Here is a 22,118-nt window from a genome sequence, read left to right on the forward strand (position 1 = left end):
CAGCAGTTTCAGGAGAGGTTTCATTGGTGCAGCCACATCAGTACAATACTGGCTAATGCCCAGATTTAAGCAAGGCCTAACATTTTCTTTAAACAGGGAAAATTTGGTGCTCTGGGCAGAGGAAGTTAGTTACTTTTCTATTGTCCTTTCCTTTTCCTGAAAGGGAAGCCGGAAAAAGAAACCCTAAACCAAACCCCAAGCTGATAGCTTTAGGTAACAGCTGCCACTTGCTTCACCAGTTCACCTACATGGGTAGTTCAGTCCCAAACCCCAGTTACCAGTGTCTCCCTTTTCACTCTTTTCTTTGAGTATCTCTGCAGCTCATCTTGGACTAACAAAACTCTGCCCACAAGGTAAGAAAGGAACAGGAAAATCCTCATCCCACCCATCTCTCCCTGCAGCCTGATCTCTGCCTCCTGCCTTTTGTCTGGGGACACAGCAGGACCCAAGTTGTGTCTAACTGGTGCCCAGTAAGAGGTTTCCTCTCCCAGCCGGTGCTGGGGCCCTGAGGCACCACTGCGGGATAGGAAAAGCATACCAGTCCTGGCAAGCCTCCTCTTGCCAGCCAGCCAGCCTGCTTGGAGACCTGTATGGTTAGGAGGAGAGGAAGAGAACAGCAGGGATGGCCTGACCCTGCACTGGAATGTATATGGTGTCCTTATAAGCCATCTGCAGACTGGGGGATGCAGCTCCTTTAGCACACCAGAACACCCTCCAATAATATGTTGACTGGCATCACCAGAGCATCCTGCATCATTTTTCAAAGGTCTCTGTTGGTGACCGCTCCTTGCCCTTGCTTCATTTGTCATTCCAGGACATGGAACATTCCTGTAGCTCGGCTGTCTTCATGGGCCTCTCCTGACATGCTGTCCAAAGGTCATCAAATACAATCTTCCCTCACCCACAGCCTCTTGGCTTGGAGATCTGCCAAGCTGAAGCTAAGTGGTAGCACTCATTGCTCAATGAGGCCTCTCAGGTGCTTGAGCAAACAAAGACTGGAGCAGAACAGATGCCTCAGTAGCACGTTCAGAAGTACTCATAGGTTCCTGCCTGGGATTTGCTGCTCTCCGCTGCTCTTCTCAGGCTGAATGCTGTTAGAGGTGGCTTGCAGTGTAATTCTCTCAGCTGCTGCAGAAAGTTCTGTTTCTGTCAACTCTGCAACGTAAAAGTCAGTATCTGTCCAAACCCTAATTTCCCTTAAGAAGCTGCATCAGCTGAGCTAAAGGGAATGTATTAGTACCTTGGGTAAAACTGGATTACTTGATTCTAGCGTGCTTCCTCTCATCACTTATGTTTGCACTATGTCAGCTCTATACACATTCACTGAGTTACAGCCCAATCCCCAGCTCCTTGTTAAAAAGGAAATAAATCTTTCCACCTGCTATGGAGGAGAGCATGTAGAATTAACCACCCAGGCTTGCCAAGGGATAATCACACTGCACGGTGAGCCGGGGGGCCTGGCTGGTTTTCTCATAGTCAGGATGAGGATGCAAGATTTGCCTACATAAGGAAGAGAGCACTTCAGTGCTGACAGTAGATATCAACAGCAGATGACAATGTCATGCTGAACAGGATCCTCGACTTGAAAGCCAAGACAGGAACAACTTTCTGAGCTGTTTCAGCCTACTTTGAGCTTGATTTTTACCTCAGTTTCACAGACATCACAAGCATTAGTTTGTTTGTCTATGCTGCGACCACATGAATTTCTGTACTGATATAACCTCACTTGTTACTGCTAACGACTACTTGCAAGCTGTGTATCAAACTGCACCGAGTGCCAAACAGGTCTAACTTTATTAAACACTGAACCCGTTACAGTTTTAAGTCTCACACTCTTGCTGGAGTAGTGCAGAAAGCACTGGGGGTATTATTCAAATCCACAGCAAGAAAGTACTCCTCTTCCTCCTAGAAAAAGAATGTTGATAAAGTACTCCCAGCATGAAGGTCAGCTCTGCAAAGCTGTTCCACCTCAACATTTCATCTACATTCATTACGCCTTTCTTTTGCTCCTCAGCCATAACTCTTTCTGTCTGTTAAAGCAGATGCGGTGCACTTACAGCTGCTAAATGGCAGGAAAATGACCACAGGAGTTGACTGGGAGATGAGTAAGTCCTATGACTCATCAGCAGCAAAAGGTATTTTGGATTGCCAGTAATTCCAGTGCTGACATACCCTCATGCTGACTACCAGGGCACAGGGGGCCATGATCTAACAGCTATGACCTCAAGGCCAAGCCTCAGAGGACCCCGTACAATGACATCCAAATACACTGTCATGGTTTAAACCCAACCACACTGCTCGTTCACTCGCTCCCCCCCTTCTTTCCCTCCCCCTGCTCCCGGAGGGATGGGAAGGAGAATTGAAAAGAATGCAACTCCCATGGGCTGAGATAAGAGCAGTCCAGTAACTAAGGTATAACACAAATCACTACTGCTACCACCAATGATGATAATGATAAGGGAAATAACAAGGGAAGAGAATACAACACCTCAGCACAAGCCGACCGATAACTCGCCCAACCCCACCCAGCCGAGCACCGACCGATACCTCGTCCAACCCTGCAGTGCGCTAGCCCTTCCAGGTAACTCTCCGTTACATCCCGGGCATGACGTGCTGTGGTATGGAATACCTCTTTGGCTAGTATGGGTCAGGTGTCCTGTCTCTGCTTCCTCCCGGCTTCCCCTCCTCCCTGGCAGAGCATGAGGCTCACAAAGTCCTTGGTCAGACTAAAACATCTGAGTGGTAACTAAAAACATCGGTGTTATCAGCACTGTTCCGAGGCCAAAAGTCAAAACACAGCGCTGCTCCAGCTACTAGGAAGGAGAAAAATGATTGCTACTGCTGAACCCGGGACATACAGCCATAGAGCAAAGGCTGCAAAAGAGTCCCAGCACCAGGAAAAGTCAAGACAAATCCAGAAAGTGAGCAGAAATTCCCTGTGTGGTAACCTAAGAGAACCTGGTCTTTCACCAGATGGTGATTATCTCCACCAAACTCCACACTGGATAATTTGGAGACTGAATTGGGCTATGGCTCAGATGGTCCTCAGAGCAAAAAGTGCCAATACATATCGCTGACAATTGTCCTTAGGACTTGCTTAGGGATGCAGGATGAAACTTTCAAGCCCAGTAAAATAATCCTGATACAACTGCTATTAGAGCTGCCTTGTATTTATTGCTGTTGTATGAGAAAAGCAAACAGGACATAGCAGGACCAAGGCTCCTCCTGCAAGCCTGGCTTTGGCTAGTACAGGTGTAAACTTGCTACCCTTCATCAAGCTGCTTGCTCCTCTTTCCAGTTCTGGCCTTCTCAGCTCATTCCAAGACACACTACCGTGGGAAAGAAACACGGATGCAGGGCCAAGTCCCCTTTCTTGTGCATCGTGGCATTTTCAGAAGCATCTGATAACTTTAAACAGACATCTACCTAAAAGACTTGCAATGGCATGCCTGTGGAGAGGCTGAGTTAGCACATCCTAGGCCAGCTTCCTGGTTATACAGGTCTTAGTCATTCCTAAGGTAGGTTGGAGGGGATATTTTCAGGTCTTCCCCATGCTGGCAGTTCACTAGTCCTCCAGCTGCTCCAGCCACCAGCTGCCCATATGGTACCCTTGACAAAATGCTTCTCTGACAGAAAGCTGAAAAGTTCCTTTCAGAGGCACACTGCCCACAAGGGTCAGTTCGCAGCCTGACAGCTTGCTTCTTTGACTTCATCTCAATCTACACCAGCTATTTCCAGCTCAATGTACTTTTTGCAAGTGCTTGTCACTTCCTTAGCAAAGAAACATTGACACTCAGTGAGAACAGAGGCAACTGTAAGAAGGAAGACAGTGGGAGATGAATACAGGCTACATAAAGGGAGCCTCCTGATTATTTTCATTAGCACCGACAAAACACAGCTGCATAGAACCAATGTCAGAAAGTGAAGACTACTGTCAGCTGCAGAGGAAGGGTGCAGCAAAATATCCTGAGGGATTCAGAGCCTCTCCCACGCAGCACTTAACCCTCAACTGCCCCAGCGCATGGAAGGAGAACAAGGGACGTGATAATACATTTCATTACACACAACAGGGGACAGCAGCGTTGTCTTCAGGTACAGACTGCACCTCTGAGGCTGAGTCTTTTTTACTTCTGGTTTTCGCTTATGTATTTCAGTTTGAAGGCAGCTGAGCAATCACTGGTTGATAGGTACTCTTAAAATACTAACACTAATCTGCTATTACTAATGAGGGAAAAATACACTACTTGTAATTAGTGGTGAGTAGACAACAGCCTGTGAACAAATACTGCATTTTCAGCTTTTAGATAGCTGTGTAGGCAGGCATTGCTTGTTACTTTCTGCCTGCAATTTCTTTGTGCAACAACTCCTAGTGCTGGAAGTCATGCTACCTGGTTTAACTCCCCTTTTGGAACTCAGGGATGTAAAGTGATGATCACAGAAGATTTGTATGTAAAAAGCAAGCCTAACACAACATACCGTCTCTCCTTGCAGATGAGTCTAATGCACACTTTGCACCCAGCAAAAAGAACAAGTTGCATAGGCATGAAAGTCTGCAGAACTAGCCAAGATCTGACCTGGGAGTTGAGTCACAAGATAGGGGCATAGAGAAAGCTTATCTCTCTGCATCTTTTTTTCTTTCATCACATGCTTCAGGGGAAGCCAGCTGTAAAACCAGGAGTTTTGCTCCTGTAATGAGCTTTAGCTTTGTGCGAGGATGCAAGCCATGTCAGAGTACGAGTAGTCCCAGGTGCCAAGTAGAGCTGCAATTATCCTGCAACAGCATTTAACAGTTTAAGCATTTACATATGCCTTGCAACTATGGAGTTCCTGTGAAGCCGCTGCCAAAACCCTGTCCAGGAGCAGAAGGAAGACTAGGGCCTTCCAGTCCAGGTGTTCAGGGAGTGAGGTCTCCCAACAAGTGCTTTTGATCTAGGAGCCTCAACATCCTGAATCAAGCAAACTCTTCTATCAGAATTGTTTAACCCTACTTTACTACAGCCAAGAGGCTGAACTGACTCTACCTATATAGGCCATGTCTCTGTTCAGCCGCGACACATTCTCAGTGTAAGAAACAGATCCATCAGCGGCTGTCTCTGGGTAGAGTTCTGCTATATCCACAACTGGAACAGCAGCAGGGATCATAACTTTTGAAAGGTTCAGATAATGTTCTTGCAAAACCAGGAACTTGCCAACATCACAGCGCTTTTCTGCAGACTGAGACGTGAAACCCCGATTTACAAGAAATCCTTTGTTTCCTTGCCTGGTTCAGTATTTTGTTACTGAAAATCCAATCAATCAAACAGTGCTATTCCTGGTATTGATTTATTTTGTTGAAACAATACACAGATTACGAGCTCTGTGTCAGGGGGTAAGGGATGTTATTACACCATCCAGGAAGTGGATGGTGAGAGATAGGTAACCCAGAAAACCAAACTGTGCCATCCCTGAAGACCTCAAGACAGTGCTTTAAAGACAAAAATACTCCTTGTTCACTTACTGCTTTATCAAAGGGAAGGGCAAAAGTATCCTACAAACAGATTCAGAAACAACAGTAATTTATTTATCAGGTTTATGCATCAAATCACATTTCAGGCAGAAGCTATAAATACAAATGAAAACACTGTTTAAAACATTCTGTAACACACCATAACTTCAGAGCAAACTTCAGCTTCAAACTACCCAGGTAGCAGAAATCCAGTTTCATTGTTAGGTAATTAGTTGGCAAAGAGTATTGACTGTGACAAGTTTCAACTGGAATACACTTAGACATAAGACCTTCACATTTAAAATACATTATTTTGCTATATTTGGTCAAAAAGATAGAAATTTGTCATATACTTTTCCTCATAAAAGGTTAAACTTTCTAACAGGCCTCCTATGTTGACTGAGCAGGCTCTTAATGAAGATATTTTCTCCCAATCCACAAGCAGCTCTGCTCTGAGAAGCAAACCACTATTTTATCCTCAAGTTATCAATTTTATCACGATCTCCACGTTTTCAGTGCAAGCTCTACACTTTGTCATAGCTTCTGATGACTTCTTAAAGATTTTCTTTTGCTGCTGTTGTTGCTTAAGACAAACACTGAACTCGGGCATTCTCATTTGAGACAATCATTTCTGTTCTCATTAACAGACATAGTTGCTTTTTGATGAGTAACGCTGAAGCCACTTTCCTGGACGAACCGTACCTGCTGAATCTCCTCCCGGATATGCAGTTTGTATCAGCAGAACAGTGCTCTGCTTTTGCTGCAGCAGGTTCCATCAAATCCCAGACACTGTATTTTCCCCAAGGACGGGATATGCTTCTTAGGTTGCTGCCAGTGTAGAAAAGCTGTGTGTGCACGCACACACACACACACACGCGCACACACACACTTCTAAGCTGCGTTAGGATTGCCTCCGGAGAAGACCTAGTGGTCAAGCAGCCCATTTTTCACTCTTCTCTCGCCTCCCAGCCCTGAGAGATTTCTCTGTTTCTTTTCAGCACTGCCTCTCCAGGGCACTGTCAATCACACGAGAACCATATGACGCTTCTCAGAGCCCCAAACCATCATCACAGAACAAAGCAAGGCCTCTCTGCTTCCCACTCGTTGACAGCCCTTTGTTTTTAAAAGGTACATTTGGGAAAGTTTCCATCCCATTAGACACTCCATTTCCTTTCTCTGCTTAGTCTCAAGGCCTGCTATGTGTTCTCAAGATAGTACTACCTTTGGATTAAGAATGCTCCTTCCCTTCTGCAATCGGCACCTTTGGTTTACAGTGTCCAGGACAGACTGTTCACATTAGGTTTTCAAAGCACTGCTAACACCCACTGTAAAAAGAAAAGTCTGGAGCCTCAATGTGGGCAAAGTGGCTGTAGCCCCCGAGTTTAAATGACCTCAAGTCTTCCAGAAAAAGGTCCAATTTAAAGAAGGACCATCTTGTCCCATTTCATGTTTAATTTTTCTTCGTAATTTAAACACAAAACCCTCCAGGTCTGCAGAGCCACTTGGGTGAACCCTACAACATCGAGCATCGTCAAATCTGAAACTTTGGCTCCAACAGTCACATAGCACAGATACAAACATTAATGTTAGTTTCTGTCTCTATAGTTTTGCTTTTGTCCACGAAGGTAAACACCTGACACTCATCTGAGTATCTGACTGCATGTACAGTAATGTTCACAATTTGACAAACGAGTAGTTTCAGAGAGCAGCACCCCTCAGATATCAGGCGCATCACACACTAGGCTTTCAAATGCTGGACTACTAAGAAAGAGAAAAAAACCTCAGAAATTCTGGATTAAATGAATTTAAGACCAGAACATGAGTAAGCTGCTTAGCTGTGTGGATCTGGCAAGGCTACCAGTGCCACAACCCCTCATGTACAGGCACTGTACACCTGTGATACCCTAAACATTTCCACAGGGGAAGTAAGGAATTCTTAGAACTCTAGTCCTTCACACCTTTTTTCATATCCACTTCTGAAGCCTACTACTAATAAAGAAGTACTAGTACACAGGGAGATTAGTTCAATCACTCAGATGTAATAATGTCAAGGACTTCATCTTCGTTTTGTGCCCCCAAACCCTGCAAAGACAAGAAAATAACAATTGTCAGCTCCACCATAGCCTTTCCACAGAGCTCTGTAGCTCTGAAAAGGATAAAGGTGGCAAGTGAGATGAGTTAAACATAATCGCATAAAGTACAACAGCAAGCAACTGTGGGCTGAACAGCCTGAGAAATATTCCATTCTTGCAGTTTAGACAACCTGCTTTCTACAAAGAACATGCTTATACATGTTTGCTAGAGAAGGGCATGGGTAGTGCACGCCAAAGGGGAAAGCCTTAAACTAATGCACCTTGCAGGCAAAGATAAGCCTGACATTGGTGGTACCATGGCTGCTGTAGGCCGGTGGGGAGCTTCATGCCCCACAGTGCTGCCCTAGTTGAACAGGAAACAGAAATAAGGGACACAATTACCTGTCCGCCTGTACCAACTGGTAAAATAAAACACAGGATGCTTCCTGAACCTCAGCTAACATCAGTGTATTTTTAATAGCTTCAAGTCTCTCTAGCTTCATGAGATTAAAGGGTCTTTTGCCTTACCAGAAGCAGTTCTTGTTCCTGAACTATCGTGTGTGGCATTGCTTGGCTGCCCATTCATTGGAGGTGAAGCTGTGTGATCTGTCCACATATTGTAGTATGGGGAATGTGACTGTGCTCTGATGAGAGACAGAGGAGAAAGAAGGTTTCATTGGTGACATTATGAAAAATTAAGTAGTTACCATTCCAAACAAGGGGACTGCATCTGAGGGAAAACTGTAAGCAGGCAGTTGTTTCAAAGCTGGAAATCTCCCCATTTAATGCATTAACATGTTGAGAACAAGAATATCCGGTGTTGTCACAATAACATCTGTAGATTTCCAAAAGGAAACTAAACCTCATTCTTCAGAATAATTCTAACAATTGAAAATTAGGAAATATTTCCCTCTGAAATCCTGACTTTAGATTGTGTCCGACAAGAAAATAGATTTGACACCTGAAGTTTAAATACACTTCCTGAAGTTTAAATACACTTGGACAAATACAGCTACATCCCAGCCACCTTAAGACAAAAAAGAAAACATCCCTCTGTTTTGCTCTTTTAACTACTTTGAAAATGTTGTATCATTAAGACTAACAACATGACCTTTGACTCACTGAATCACATTACTTGCTTCTATGGATATGGAATTTCCTGCCATTGAAGTTTACAAGTCTCTCTCTCACACATTCTGACCAGCAGTTTCAGGCACATTGTTTCAAATTACTGAGAAAAGTTATAAAATAAATTAACTATTTTAAAATAAAAGAAGCCCAAGTTAGAAAGCTTGTTCATATGCTTGGACTTAAAATATTCACTTCAGCCCCTAGTCTTGAACAGTAAGAGAAGGCTACTGAAATGGGGCATGTGTGTGGAAATCAAGGAACCAGCCTGTATGTAGATAATACATAAATACAATGCTTAAACACAAGGGACATATTTAAGACTTAAGAAACATCAAGTGAACAAAACCTTTGGGACATAGTAACTTTCATCATTCTTAGCACAGTTAATATAATGAGATCATAGAATCATACAATCTTTTTGGTTGAAAAAGACCTCCAAGATCATTAATCCAAGATACAACCTTTTAACCTCTACAACTCTAAAGTGATTTTATAGACAATTTCTACTGTCGATGGCATCATCATCTCAGTTCCATCTTACCTGACTCCATGAGATCAAGACTGCATATTAGGCACTTTAGAAATTCTCTTACCTCCAAAGGTTTTACTTCCTTAATAAACAGGCAGTCCTGATAATGCTTCTGTCATTACCAAAACCCCCCAAACTTTACAGTGGAGACAGAGGCTTTAACAAAAGGTTTCAATATAGAAATATGTATGTGGCTATATTTAATCTATTACTGCATTCCTACAGAATTAGACTTGATACACATGCAGTTATTTGATAAACAGAGGAACCTTGTTGAGCTCCGACGATTCCCTGCAGGAGCACGTATTTTCTCTAGTGAAGCCTAAAATGGCAGCAATTGCTCCCTTTACACTGTTTATCTAAAAAAGGATGCATTTTAAATGTTTAAAAGTGTTTAGCAAACATGAGCAGCAGATGTTTACTCCAGCACTGAAGCCACTTTTCAATACCGTTACTTTTTTTCCAAGATGCAACTTGCACATGACCTACAAGTTCTCTGGAAAACCACACCTCTTGGATTTCCACACATAGCCCATTAGGAGCCTGTAGATTAAAAGGCTGTTAAATTTGACCATACTGAGTATTGCAGAAGAGCAGCTGCCATCCAGACTGACTTTAGAAGAGATGACACTGATACAAGAAACCCATCTTTAGGTGGTTTTATGCTTATTATTTAAGGCAGCCTGAGGATGGGTTGTTTAAATGCTCAGGCCATCGTGCCAGGTCAGAATAATCAGCTAAAGCAGAACAAAATACCTCAGTCTTCCCAACTCTTCTTATCCAGAAACATGCTTAAAATATCTTTGCTGCTGGAGCTACAGATTGCCTCTCAAAATTGTCCTGGCAGTAGGATTTTATGGCTTGAACATACAGGCCTGGAAGCTTAGAAACAATGCAAATGCAGTATACAGCATAGCCCCTAAAAGCTTAAATACATAAAATCTGGTAGCATGAATATTTTACCTGTGACTGCCAGCCAAGTAGCCTAGCAAGCCTCCTGCTCCTAATCCAGTCCAAAATCCTGGTCCTGAATTGGTTCCATGATAGGAATGAGCCCCAAAGCTGTTGTCATCTTAAGTAAAATGAAAATGAGAAACAGATCAGTTAGTGGCACCTAATCCTCAGGCCAGCTGTTGCAACAACATTCTCCCCTATTAAAAATAATGGAAAATTAAATAAACTTGCTCCAATTTCAGTAGATTCTTGACAAAGCTTAAATTTAAAAGCCCCACAGTTTGGAATGCAGGAAAAAAAACACAGAAACAAATACTAATGTAAGGAGCTTTATGTTAAAAAATATCTTCCACTCAATCTCACAGCCCTGATGTTTGCAAAACATGGCAAAGAGTCCCTGCCTGCAGATCTATAAACAGACAAGTTAGATTAAAAATAGAAAGAAAATGAAGAAAGAGTAATCTACTCAAGGTCACAGAGCAGGACAGAAGCAGACACAGGAACAGAAATCAAGTAGTTAAGACCGAACAGTGAACTAAGACACACAGCTTCTAATCTCACTCAGAACAGCTGCACATTTTCAGTGGCTCAGTCTAATGGCTATTACTTTGTATTGTTTCTGGTACTCCTAGTCTGGTATTTGTTACCAAAAGACACCCTAACTGCAGTCACATTGCAAAGTTCTCATTATGCATGAGTCACCAAGCTTGACAAATACTGCAATGAAACTGCAAGCGTATCAAGTGGGTTATGGGGGAAGGAGAGTCACAGATTTTTTACATGTGACCTGCATAACATGAGGTTCTGACTCAGAACCGAATGTCTTCTTCCACTCAGAAATTAAAAGAAAAAGCACAAAATCAAAGTAGAATAATTTTCTGGTCTAGAGAAAAACACAGGTGCAAGAATAAGCTCAACCATCATTTTAACACATGAGGAAGTGTAAAAGGCAAGGACTGAAGGTGACACCAGGGTCTTCCTGAAGAATGCCCACCTAAGTAAGTGAAACAGATTTTGTATGTCAAAGTTATATGAGGCCTTGTTTATCTTCAAACTGGGATGGATTGTTTCAAATTATGAAAGATTAAACAAACAAAAATATCAGTTTAAGCATACACTGGATATGATGTTGACTTTCAATTCAAATGGATTGGAAGAAAGAAACTCAGTGGGATGATAACCATAAAACTAAGATGATTTGGAATAACAACAGCAAAAAAAGCACCTAATTTACTGTAAAACATTATTAATCAGGAAGATGAACTAACTCATTTGTTCAAAAGCACCGTGGCTGAATGTTGACTCAGAAAACAGTCATTTCTTATTGAAGTATCTACAGTAAACATCAAGGATCATGTCAAACCACTAAGAGAAAAGGTGGAACTTGAGATAGGCCAGCTAAACAAGTTTCACAGAACACATCCTGAATGTTAAGGGGATTTTAAATGAAGCAAATTAAATACCAACAGCAATAAGCGAACCACATTGCTTTTCACTACCATCTGGATTTTCAAAGACTATTACATTCCTGGAACACATGGGCATATGCACTCAGAGATGTGCTTCTGCTCCACTGCCAAACTCTAAGGCAGACACTGGATTAATGAAGTAGCAAGACATACAATGTTTTTAAGCTGGCCCCACATTCAATAGGTTTTCCTCCTCATTCTGTTTGAAATCCAACAAAAAATCATTGACAGTAGTTACTAAAAATGCTGTAAGTTAAGCCTCATATTGCTCCCAATCTGCACTTTAAGTGTCTCAATTTTCAATAGTCATCAAGAAAATGTACTTTCAAGGTCCTACCTTTGCTAGATTTCAGACTCCTGCAATGAAAAATGCACTGGTGCAATTAACTGACAAGAAACAGGCCAGGAAAGAAAAAAAAGTAACTCCTTGTTCTGTTCTGCCTGTGCCCAGTATGACAGCATCCTGTCTTATGACCAGAGCTTTTAGAAACTAATACAATAATGCCAGTGGCAAGTGACATGTCCACACTAAGCCACAGATGCACACGCAGCATAGACAGACTGTCTGAGGTCTGAAATAACTACACAGAAACCAATTTGCAAAGTCACTAATAATACAGAGGCAGAATCCCTTTAATTTTCTGCTGCAGGTACATCTGAAAGTGCTGCACATGCCCTGCACAGGGGTACCCAAAAGAGTTATACTGGCACCCTCTGTTGGCCAAATGGCTTGAGCCAACCTAGAGGAAAGCACTGACAAGCATTACTTCATCAAAAGGTTATGTTTTAGTAAACTTAATCCTTGCTGTTTGTTTACTTGATAGAACCCCTTCTCTATCTCACAAAATAAACCAAACCAAACAACTTGTCAGAACATAATCTGAGTTCCAATGCTGTGAGCATCTCACATGTTCACAGGGTTAATAGACAAGTTGGTCACACACCAGATGAATCATGTTTATTTCCCTTGGACACTGTGACCTTCTAAGGCAGACCATTTATTAAGTGACAAAAGTAATCCGTTTTCTGGGAAAAAAAAACTGTGTATCTTTTCCTTACAGCAGTCTTGTCTCTGCACATGGAATTTCCAACTTCAGATGAAAGGTACCACATGAGCTTCAGACACTGTTTTATGCTCTGGGAGCCAAATCTTTCAATCACTTGGACTATACTGAAGCATCTGTTAAACAGGACCGGTACATGACAGTTAATTCCATCAGTTGCTTTGTGAATGAAATCAGGGGTCAGCAGCCCAATGGCTGGAAGACCCTTCTGCAAAGCTTCCAAGTGTTTCTTTGGCATGAGCTTGTTTCTGCCTGTGTGAGGCCATTCTCTTTTCCAGATTTTTTTATGAAAATTATTCTGTCACAATCCTCCTGTTTCTCAGGGCAGAAAAGAACACTTGCAGAGCACAGGGAGATGGATTTCCAAAGGACAGCTGGCCCTGAAAGCCTGTGGTAAATGAAGTTGTTATTTTCACTTTTGAATGAAGAAGAGAATGCACCGCTGGCTGCAGGCTGTGCAGTCAGTTCACAGAGGCAACTGCCGATGCACTGTCCATCCCACTGCCATGTCCCATGCCAATGCACTGCCCATGTTTAAGTCCATCCCACCTGCACTTGCTGCAAATAAAACAGGACCATCCTACTTACTATTTTGAGAGCTGTAAATGTCTTATAGCCCTACCTGTGAAGCTGGACTTAAAACCAGGAGGAGGAGGTGCCTGATGACTCTGCCACGAAGGCCTAGTGAATCCATCACTGTCACCAGAACTCTGCTCAGGCTGCTGGTTGCTGAGGAAGAACTTGTATACTCCAAAAGCAAGAGCCAGGAGAACAACTACAAGAATTGCTCCAGCACCAGAATCAGAAGAATCCTTCCTTGACTCATAATAGCTAAAGCTTCCAGGGTTCTTCACTTTCCTTTCACCTTCCTCAGTCAGCTCTAGCCTGAACAGCAAACTACAGGAGCCCTTTAAGATGTAAGGATCATCCGGGTAATCATAGCCTTCACAGCTCACTTCGATCCGTCCAAACCGGTGGGTATTTTTCAGGTCTGCTTTGCACTGCCACTGAAAACAATAAACACAAAGTAAAACCTCCTGCTCCAAGGATGAAAATACCTGTCTGCTCCCCAAGATGCGCTCCGAAATAAAGCTGCATTTGCTAACAAACCATCTAAAAGGCCACAGGGTAAAAAATTTCTGAGCATTCTTATTTTGAAAAGGACACGGAATTTGAAGTTAACCAAGACTGTCTTTTAAAATCCTGGAAATTAAAAAAATATCCAATCTTTCAAAACACAGAAGAGTTACAACTCTGGAAGATCCACTGAACAGGTTTTTCAAGTATCCCTTCTTCAGGCCCAGGAATACTTCTAAAAATAACTTGTAGTCCATGCAACAGTTACTTAATAAATGCCTGTCCCACGTGAACTGGATGGCAGCTGCAAAAACACAATATGGAAGTGTGAAATCCAACGGACCTGATGACATTTGCGTCCACACAGAAATCAAAAGAAGTGGGACAGGCATCATTAGACATCCACATGCAACACTTTAACAATCAGACTGCAGTTTATGCAGTTGAATATATGCCAGTCCCTCTGTCTCGTATTTCCTTGACATAGCTGAACTTAACTATCACCTCCAACTGCAAGTAACACATTTTTTTGGGGAGACAACCCGCCCTCCAAAAAAAGTAGTTTCTAAATTAATAAATCAGGATACCAATACCAACTGCTAATTCAAGTTTGACTGTACTTTTGCAATACTGTGTCAGTTTTAATTATCTTCAGCCTTGATTCCTGGTTAATCTATTGGCAGAAGCCTAGGCTGTAGCTAACAGAAATACCTGACTATTTACCAACTAGTACAGACAAACTAACATGCAAGAAGAAGTCATGCATGTAAGTCTGAAATTTAGCTTTTAAAATGTAGAGCTGAAGTGATGCAAATATTCATAACCCCTTCTACTCTAACAAAAATTGGAAAACCATGCAGCAAAATCAAAGCAAGAGCATCCTCTGGGGTTCGCAAGACTTTGATTTTTTTAAACTCAAACATTTTAATTAGAACTAATGAAGGTTTGCTACGCAGCGTTTTTACATTAAAGACCTGGGGAATATTTCAAAGCTATACCTACAGCATGAAAAACCCAAGTCCAAGAAATATGTAGGTTAAGTTTTAGTTGTTAAAGCTCCTCTAGCAAGAGGCAAACTGAACTGACTCTGTTGCACTGTTACTTTGTAAGTTGCCAAGTCTGGGGGAAATAATTTCATTAAACGTTTAACCAGTTTTAGACAGTTACCTGTACATCATAACCATCCCAACCTTTGTTGTAGCACTGAACAACCTCCGGGATGTGGGAGCATCCAGCAGTGCCTCCTGTGCACTGTAACTGAGGGACTGCAGCTGTCCGCCGGGCTGTCGTGTACTGCCCTCTGTGGAGAGTGAGCGCCTGCACCTCCCGCAGCAGAACCCTCCCTGCAACAGGTGGTACAAAGGTCAACATTTGTGCAGATGACAGAGGGGCCTCCTTCCAGGACAAGGCTGACGATACAAAGGACACAACGGCGTGCTTCCTTAAAGAGACGAAGCCTTCAGAAGCACCAAGGGCACAGAGGGGAACACAGCAGAGTTCCCTGTCCCTTGGGAGGAGATCTGGGATATTTCTCCAAGCATGTACAACCACGAAGGATCGCAAAGGGGGATTATTATGCGCCACAAGACGATTGAAAGCGAGCCAAAACCAAGAAGCCCTCCTAGTACAGGCCCAGAGCTTCCCCCTTCCCGTACCAGGCCGCCGCTAACCGGCAGCACCCGCCCCGCCGCCATACCGACGGAAGAGACGCAAGAAGCAACTAAGGGCCTCACAGAGACGCAGCCAGCCCCACGGCTCTCACCGTGCTGGCTCCAGCCCCACGCGGGGCCCGCGGCAGCGCAGAGGAGGAGCAGGAAGAGCAGAGAGAGGGACCGGGCCCCAGCCGCAGCCGTCCCGGCAGCCGCCATAACAGCTCTAAGGTGAGTCAACCCTCTCCTCCGCGGACGGCACCCGTCATTGGCTGATGCTACGGGAAGGGGCGAGGCAAGAACTTGCGCATGCGCACTGGGCACCACCCCGAAGCACCGTCCCGGTGGAGCCAGGCCCAGTGGGCGACGGAAGGGCGGAGCCCCGCGGGCGTGCTCCGGTGGCGGCGCGGCACCGGCTTCCCGCGCTGCGCAGGCGGGGCGGAGCTGATGCCGTGGCTGTTCACGCGCGCGTCACGTAACGCGCGTCACGTGGCCGGAACGGGCGAGGACACGGGGGCGGGGCTCTGCTCAGCGCATGCGCGCTCCTCTCCCGGCAGCCCCAGTTCCGGTTCACCGGCGCGGGGCCCTCGGCCGGTGCGGCTCTCGGCACGGGTGGCGCCATGGCCGGCATCAAAGGTGCGCGTGGCTCGGCGGAGCGGGCATCCCCACCCCGTCCCCACGGTGCCCCGTGCGGTGCCCGAGGCCCTGCGGCGAGCTGGGGAGGGGTGGGTGGGCCTGCGGCCACCGGCGCTGGGGCCGCACCCCCGCGGAGGCCCGGTGGCCGTAGGGGGCCTCTGCCCCGGGAGGGGAACGGGGTTCTCCCAGGGCTGCCCGGGCTACAGCGGGGCTCTGCCTGCGGCAGGGCCGCGGTCGCGTTTACCTGGCGGTGGTGGTCGGTGGTTTCTGCGGCTTGTGGGACCCTTCACCTGTGTCGGTTTGTGTTCCCGCTGTAGCCTTGATTAGCCTGTCCTTCGGGGGAGCGGTCGGACTGATGTTCCTGATGCTCGGATGTGCCCTTCCTCAGTACAAGTAATGCGTGCTCTCTTCCTATTCCTCGGGGTTTTTTTTCCATGGCTGTCACTGTGGAATAGTCTTGCTGTTGTAATGGTGGACTGATAAGTTATTTGTGTGTGGGAGAGATTTAGGGTGGTTTTGGTCTCAACCCCCAGCCCCAGGCCAACCAGGATTAATTAATTGTAAAAATGAATGCAACAGAAGTTAAGTTTTATCAGGTTGGTTGCAAACTGCTAAAGAATGCACTGCCCTAACATGTCCCCAGCGTTGTCCGTCTGGTATTGACAGGCAGACGGCTTCTCCCAACGTAGACAGTGTGTATTACTGGGGAAGTGTGCCTTTTCTCTGCCTACTTGGTGGTAGCTGGACTGTCAGTGACTATCGGCTGGGCACTGCACCATGCTTTCTATTGCAGTATCTGCAATAACTGTGTTTGCTTTTGGTCTGCTCATTTCTGTCTCCCTCTTGCCAGGATATAAAGTAGTAGACCAGAAGTTGAGGAAGTTAGGCCTATGGCTCTGACCCTTTGCAAGTGAATGCTGACTTTAACAGAAAATCTTTTAAATTGACTCACTTAATGTTAAATATTATGTTCCTGGCCCTGTTAATGGCTGTGCATCACAGTTCTTTACACATGACTCACTTTCTTACACCAGCTTGCTTATGCTGCAAAGCCAGGGCTAGTGACACAGCCCCCTAGTAAGGAGATCATTATGCAGCTATGCAGCCACACTCCAAACAATGCCATAAGGTTTTATTGAAACAATGAGCAGCTGCATTACTGTGTCTGAGAAATCTAGTATGGTGAGCTGCAAGCAGTGAAAGAAAATGTTGCCAAATTTGATGGTGCAATTTTTGTAGGTTATTATTGGTTACATTCAGATTAAAGAAAAGCCTTGGTGCCCCGTGGCAGCTCAGTGTTGGGGCTGAGAACAGTTCCTTGGATGTGCACTGAAAGCTAACAGGTTAAACTTCAGAGCTCAGCTTGTGTTGTGATGTGGCGTTAGATGTAGTCTTGCTTAGTGAAGTCATGCTTCATGAATATCCTGTTAGTGAGCTCTCTGCTGCTGAGGTCAGCTGAAGCTGCTCACAAACTGGTTAATGTCAGCTGGTTCCAAAGAGGATTTGCTTTCTCTGGACATGTGCCTGCCTGTTCTGAATGTGGGTGCTGGATAGGGAAAATGTCTTGCACTGATTTTTAGGAAGAATGTGAAGTAAATCAAGTTAATCTTAACTTTTCTTCTCCTTTCTTTTTCAGTCAGTACTGGCCACTGTTTGTTCTGTTTTTTTACATCCTGTCTCCTATTCCATACTGCATAGCAAGAAGATTAGTAGATGACACAGATGCTACAAGCAATGCCTGCAAGGAGCTAGCAATATTTCTTACAACAGGCATTGTTGTCTCAGCATTTGGGCTACCAATAGTGTTTGCCAGAGCAGAACTGGTTAGTAATATTTCAATCTATTCTTTTTTTTTTTTTGTTTTTGCTAGAAAACTTTGTTCTGTTTGTTTATTACTGAAGGTAATGCTCTCATGCACTAAGCAATTCTTATAAATACATAGTTAAGATGCCTGTTGTGGAAACAGAACAGGATTTCTTCCCTGCAAGCAAAAACTAAAATGGAAGCACAGCAGAATGTCATGATTGCCAATAGCTTCACGTGGCTGTTGAATAAACCCTAACAGCCTGTATGCAGTGCAGATAAAAGGGGCTAGAAAATAGAGTGGAAACTTAACAGGCAAGTAAAGAAACAGGAAAGTGTATAGAGTACTTTTAAGGCAGTTTGTGGAACAGTTGAGCTAAAGAAGCATGACTAAACAATGCCTTTTTGCACTCACTGTACATTATATTGATGTTGTTTTGTTTTTTTTTAAACTTCTGAGTTGTCATGACATCTTTCCCAATGTATGTCTTTTCACTGAAATCCTTTAAAAGATGACCTCGTTTGTGTGAATTTCAGAGAGCACTACTAAGTCCAAAAATTGTGGAGTGCTCTCTCACAAAATCTCTTCAGGCAAGAACAGCTCAGAGGGTCAGTTTGAATGCCTTTGAGTAATCTCTTATTGTCTTTGGAAAACAGTCGCCTCCTGTTTTGTTACTGGGATATTATATAAGCGTTCAAGGGCCAGACTGGATGGGGCTGTGAGAGACCTGGTCTAGTGGAAGGTGTCCCTGCCTGTGGCAGGGGGTTGGAACTGGATGAGCTTTTGAAGGTCCCTTCCAACCCAAACATTTGTCTGATTCTGTGATTCTATGATATTTGCAGGTTTAAAAAAAGTCTTACAGCATGGTCAGCAAGTCTAGCTGGGCTGCAGATGTGTTTGATGCTGCTGCGTAGCCTTACTTTACTATTTTTGGATGCTGCAGCGAAACAGCTGTGCCTGCTAGCCAGCACTTTGAGCATGGCTAAAAGAACTGTGCAGTGCTGCTTGGCTAGCTGTGAATTGGTTGAGTCATTCTGGATGAACTCAGCCTTTTTTCTGTAACCCCATATAATGAGAGATACCACCTTCTTGCATCATGGACCTGTTGCTGAACTTTGTCTAGAACATGACACTAAAACATTACTTTTTTCTTGTCAGTGTTCAGTTCAAAACATGTCTAACAAAATTCCCCTTGTTCACAGATCTACTGGGGTGCATGTGCACTTGTTCTTACGGGGAATACAGTCATCTTTGCCACCATCCTAGGATTTTTCTTGGTCTTTGGCAGCAATGACGACTTCAGCTGGCAGCAGTGGTGAAAGGAAGATGAGAGAACTATCACAGGCATCTTGTCATGCAGTGGCCATCCATACAAATGAGAGAATGGGCAATAAAGAGAAGTAGCGTAGCAAGCCTCTTGAGTATTCTAGATGCTCCTTTTCACCTTGTGCGTTCTGAGTGTACTACTGTTGCTGACAGGGTTCCTACATTTTTCATGAAGTGGAGAGAAAATTGATTTTATTTTTACCTATGGTATGTTTTTAGGTGCTCTCTTGGTTTAAAATTGTCATCCTTCTCTCTGGTGTTTATATGAAGCTTTAAATCTGGAACAAGAACATTTAAACATGGTTTCAAAGAGGATTTAAAGTTGCTTGGTTGATTTTTGTTTTGGTGGTGGTGTTTTGTTTTTTTTTTTTTCTTTAAGAAATTAAGCATTAATACTGTGTTTCAAAATAACTTTTTTTATATTGTGATTAAATTATATCCAAGCTGAATGGAGGTAAGAGATTGTGCACCACTGTTGTCAATTGCCAGATCAACAGATCTTTGCCATGTTTTAGCAGAGGCAAGGCGGGGTGAGGAGTGCCAGTTGCAGGTTTTTCTTCAGCCCATACCTCAGACTGGATGATGAATGTTGATAGCCTTCATTTCAGGAGAAGGCTGAGGAGCAGGTGGAGTTCTTCGGGAGAAGTCCTCAATTTTAACACCGCTAGCACTTTTACCTGCTTCGTTATCAGTTCTTGAGGGGATGTGATACTCACATCCTCTCTAAATATATTGATGCTATGACATACAAAACTAAAGTGTATTGTAGGGGAAGGGAAAATGACGTTTAAATTCCATTTTTTTAAAAAAATATCTTTTGAACTCTTTCTATTTATAAGTATTGTATGGTTTTGAACTTTTATGTCAACTTTTTACCACAAAGATGGTAAAGTGTTCATTTATGGAACTACTGGTCTGTGTCAATTTGAAGCATATACAAGGCTATTTCCTCCTTGCCCTTTCTAATTTATTTTATACATAGTATATATATATATATATATAATAAAACAGCTTTTCAAATGTAGATTAAAACTTTGTGTTAACTTGCCTAAGAATAATTTTCCCTTTAAATTTTATTTCCTTTCACACAGTGCATCTGAGACATGACTTTTTTGGAAGTCGCTGTCTGAACTGTGAGTTCACTGACTGTTTTTAAGTTCTTCTGCACTATTGGTTAGTAAGATTTAATGTTATGTGTGTAACTAGCTTGTGTTCTGTAAGATTGCACATGTAGCTTCAAATATTTAAGACAAGTTTTCTGCATACCTCTCAAACTGTCTGGATTTTTCATTTGAAAAAAATCTTCCATTAGACATTCCATGACAAGATAGTTGATGAGTGCCAGGTAATCAGGTTTTATTGTACCACATGCAGGGATACAATTGACCAAACCTACTTCTAAAGTATATATTTGTTCAGTTCTTAAAACATCTACAAAACTTACTTTGCATAATTAAAAGCTGACGATTGCTATGGCTTAGTTTAACAACTGAGCAGTATGAAAAGGCACAGGTTTTAGGTGTAGTTATTTGTATGCGGATGTAAATGAAATGTAAAGCTTGGCTGTTTGAAGTCTGATAGTAAGATAGTCACTTAGATGATACACTTAAGAAACTGAAACCAGCAGGTAGGGCAGCAGGGGTGTAGCTACCTACACGTTCTGCTTTGGTAGTGTCCTGTGTATAAGAGCTCAGTTTGTGCTGGTAGAGGAACAAATAGGTGCCAAGAAACTAGTGTAGGAGCCAGTCTGTAGCAGGTGGTCTCTCTGCCACATATAAGCGCTTCACCAGGGTGCTTGTGATGGTGACGTTTGGAGGGCTGCAGAATCACTCATTCCGTCACCTTTTCCAGTGAGACTTCTGCATCCCTGCCCCCACCAGAATGGGCGCTTCGAAAATCTTCCAAACCAGTGGCTACATTTGCAGTCCTTGTGAAGAAGGAATGCACAGGATTTGTATAAATTGAATCTGTGACCTTTTCTGTGGTCAGGAACTGTGTTTTCTTTCTCATTCTTGTACTGCTAAGCGGACTTCTCCACGTAATGCTACTCTTCAGATCACTGGCCATAGAGCTGACACTGTATGTATTGGCCATGCATTTTTTGTATGTTAAGCGCATTACAGCATTACCTTCTTTTGCTTGCACACTGTGTATGTGCAGTGTTGCTTTGGTTTAAGAGCTAGACACTTGAGAGGTACAATGCTTCCGTATAAAATGCACTGAGATGGCGTTACCATCCTTTATAGGGAAAAACTTTGATCAAAGTTTTAAATAGCAATCTTGAGTTCTGTATGTTTCATCAAAAATACTCTAATAAATGAGTATTTTGTTTAAAGTACCAATTGCTTTTTTCTTTCTTTAATGTCAGGTAACTCTGTAGTTCTTCTGGGTGAGTATTCATGTCATTTAACTTGGACTACTCTATAGAGTGTATAAAGAAGCCTGAGTGCCTTGTGCTGCAGTAGTTGCACTGAGCTGGCTTTGCTGGTTGTTTTCCACATCTGCACTTTATCTTGTTTGAATTATTCTGGTTTGTTGGTGGTGTTACATGAAGTGGTAGGTAGGCACCTTCACCTTCTCATGTATTGAGAACGTCCTAATTTTTTATTAGGAAAAAACAAGCCTTTAATATTAGTAATTCCTGAAATTTGAAGACTGACGGGAGTCTCAGCAGAAGAAAGTGATGGGAAATGGTGGAAAATCCCTTGAGGAGGGCAATCACCTCCTTCACCCTCCCCCATGCTCTCTCTCAGGTCACGGTGGTCGACTTTTTTCTTCAGTTTATTCTTAGAGGGGGGGGAAAGTTGATTAAAGCATTAAAAAAGAAAAGCTGTTCAGTTACAACACGGGAAGGGGAGCTGAGCTGAGTTATGTGGCAGTAACCGAGGCGCCACAGCTGCGCACCACTCTCACAACGTCGCA

General features: G+C 43.5%; 2 protein-coding genes across 4 annotated transcripts; one reads left to right on the top strand and one right to left on the bottom strand.

The window, feature by feature from the left end:
* Positions 1–5,538: 5,538 nt before the first annotated feature.
* Positions 5,539–15,848, bottom strand: SARAF (store-operated calcium entry associated regulatory factor). Its single transcript, XM_065692467.1, has 6 exons — positions 15,544–15,848; positions 14,949–15,124; positions 13,327–13,711; positions 10,181–10,289; positions 8,086–8,201; positions 5,539–7,567 (listed from the first exon to the last, which is right to left on the bottom strand). The coding sequence occupies exons 1-6, from the start codon at positions 15,647–15,649 to the stop codon at positions 7,542–7,544; spliced, it is 918 nt and encodes a 305-aa protein (XP_065548539.1). The 5' UTR covers positions 15,650–15,848; the 3' UTR covers positions 5,539–7,541.
* A 108-nt stretch (positions 15,849–15,956) lies between these two features.
* Positions 15,957–21,534, top strand: LEPROTL1 (leptin receptor overlapping transcript like 1). 3 transcript variants are annotated; one of them, XR_010615530.1, is made up of 6 exons: positions 15,957–16,066; positions 16,384–16,459; positions 17,703–17,889; positions 19,073–19,403; positions 20,288–20,329; positions 21,048–21,534. XR_010615530.1 is itself a non-coding variant. In XM_065692480.1 (4 exons), the coding sequence occupies exons 1-4, from the start codon at positions 16,051–16,053 to the stop codon at positions 19,187–19,189; spliced, it is 396 nt and encodes a 131-aa protein (XP_065548552.1). In that variant the 5' UTR covers positions 15,957–16,050; the 3' UTR covers positions 19,190–20,437. The 3 variants fall into 3 exon arrangements, 1 of the variants encoding a protein (XP_065548552.1); XR_010615529.1 differs by having other exon boundaries at positions 19,073–20,329; XM_065692480.1 differs by lacking the exon at positions 21,048–21,534 and having other exon boundaries at positions 19,073–20,437.
* The last annotated feature ends 584 nt before the right edge of the window (positions 21,535–22,118 follow it).

The sequence above is a fragment of the Lathamus discolor genome, chromosome 1 (assembly GCF_037157495.1).
Source record: "Lathamus discolor isolate bLatDis1 chromosome 1, bLatDis1.hap1, whole genome shotgun sequence".
NCBI classification, from domain to species: Eukaryota; Metazoa; Chordata; class Aves; order Psittaciformes; family Psittacidae; genus Lathamus; species Lathamus discolor.

Bases quoted from the DNA above. Each gene is read 5' to 3' on its own strand.
- SARAF (XM_065692467.1), bottom strand. From the start codon at position 15,649: ATGGCGGCTGCCGGGACGGCTGCGGCTGGGGCCCGGTCCCTCTCTCTG. The intron at 13,712-14,948 runs GTAACTGTCTAA...TATTGTTTTCAG, and splicing joins GGGATGGTTATGATGTACAG to TGGCAGTGCAAAGCAGACCT. The intron at 7,568-8,085 runs GTAAGGCAAAAG...TTGTCTTTGCAG, and splicing joins AGGAACAAGAACTGCTTCTG to GGTTTGGGGGCACAAAACGA.
- LEPROTL1 (XM_065692480.1), top strand. The intron at 16,460-17,702 runs GTAATGCGTGCT...TTTCTTTTTCAG, and splicing joins TGTGCCCTTCCTCAGTACAA to TCAGTACTGGCCACTGTTTG. The intron at 17,890-19,072 runs GTTAGTAATATT...CCTTGTTCACAG, and splicing joins TGTTTGCCAGAGCAGAACTG to ATCTACTGGGGTGCATGTGC.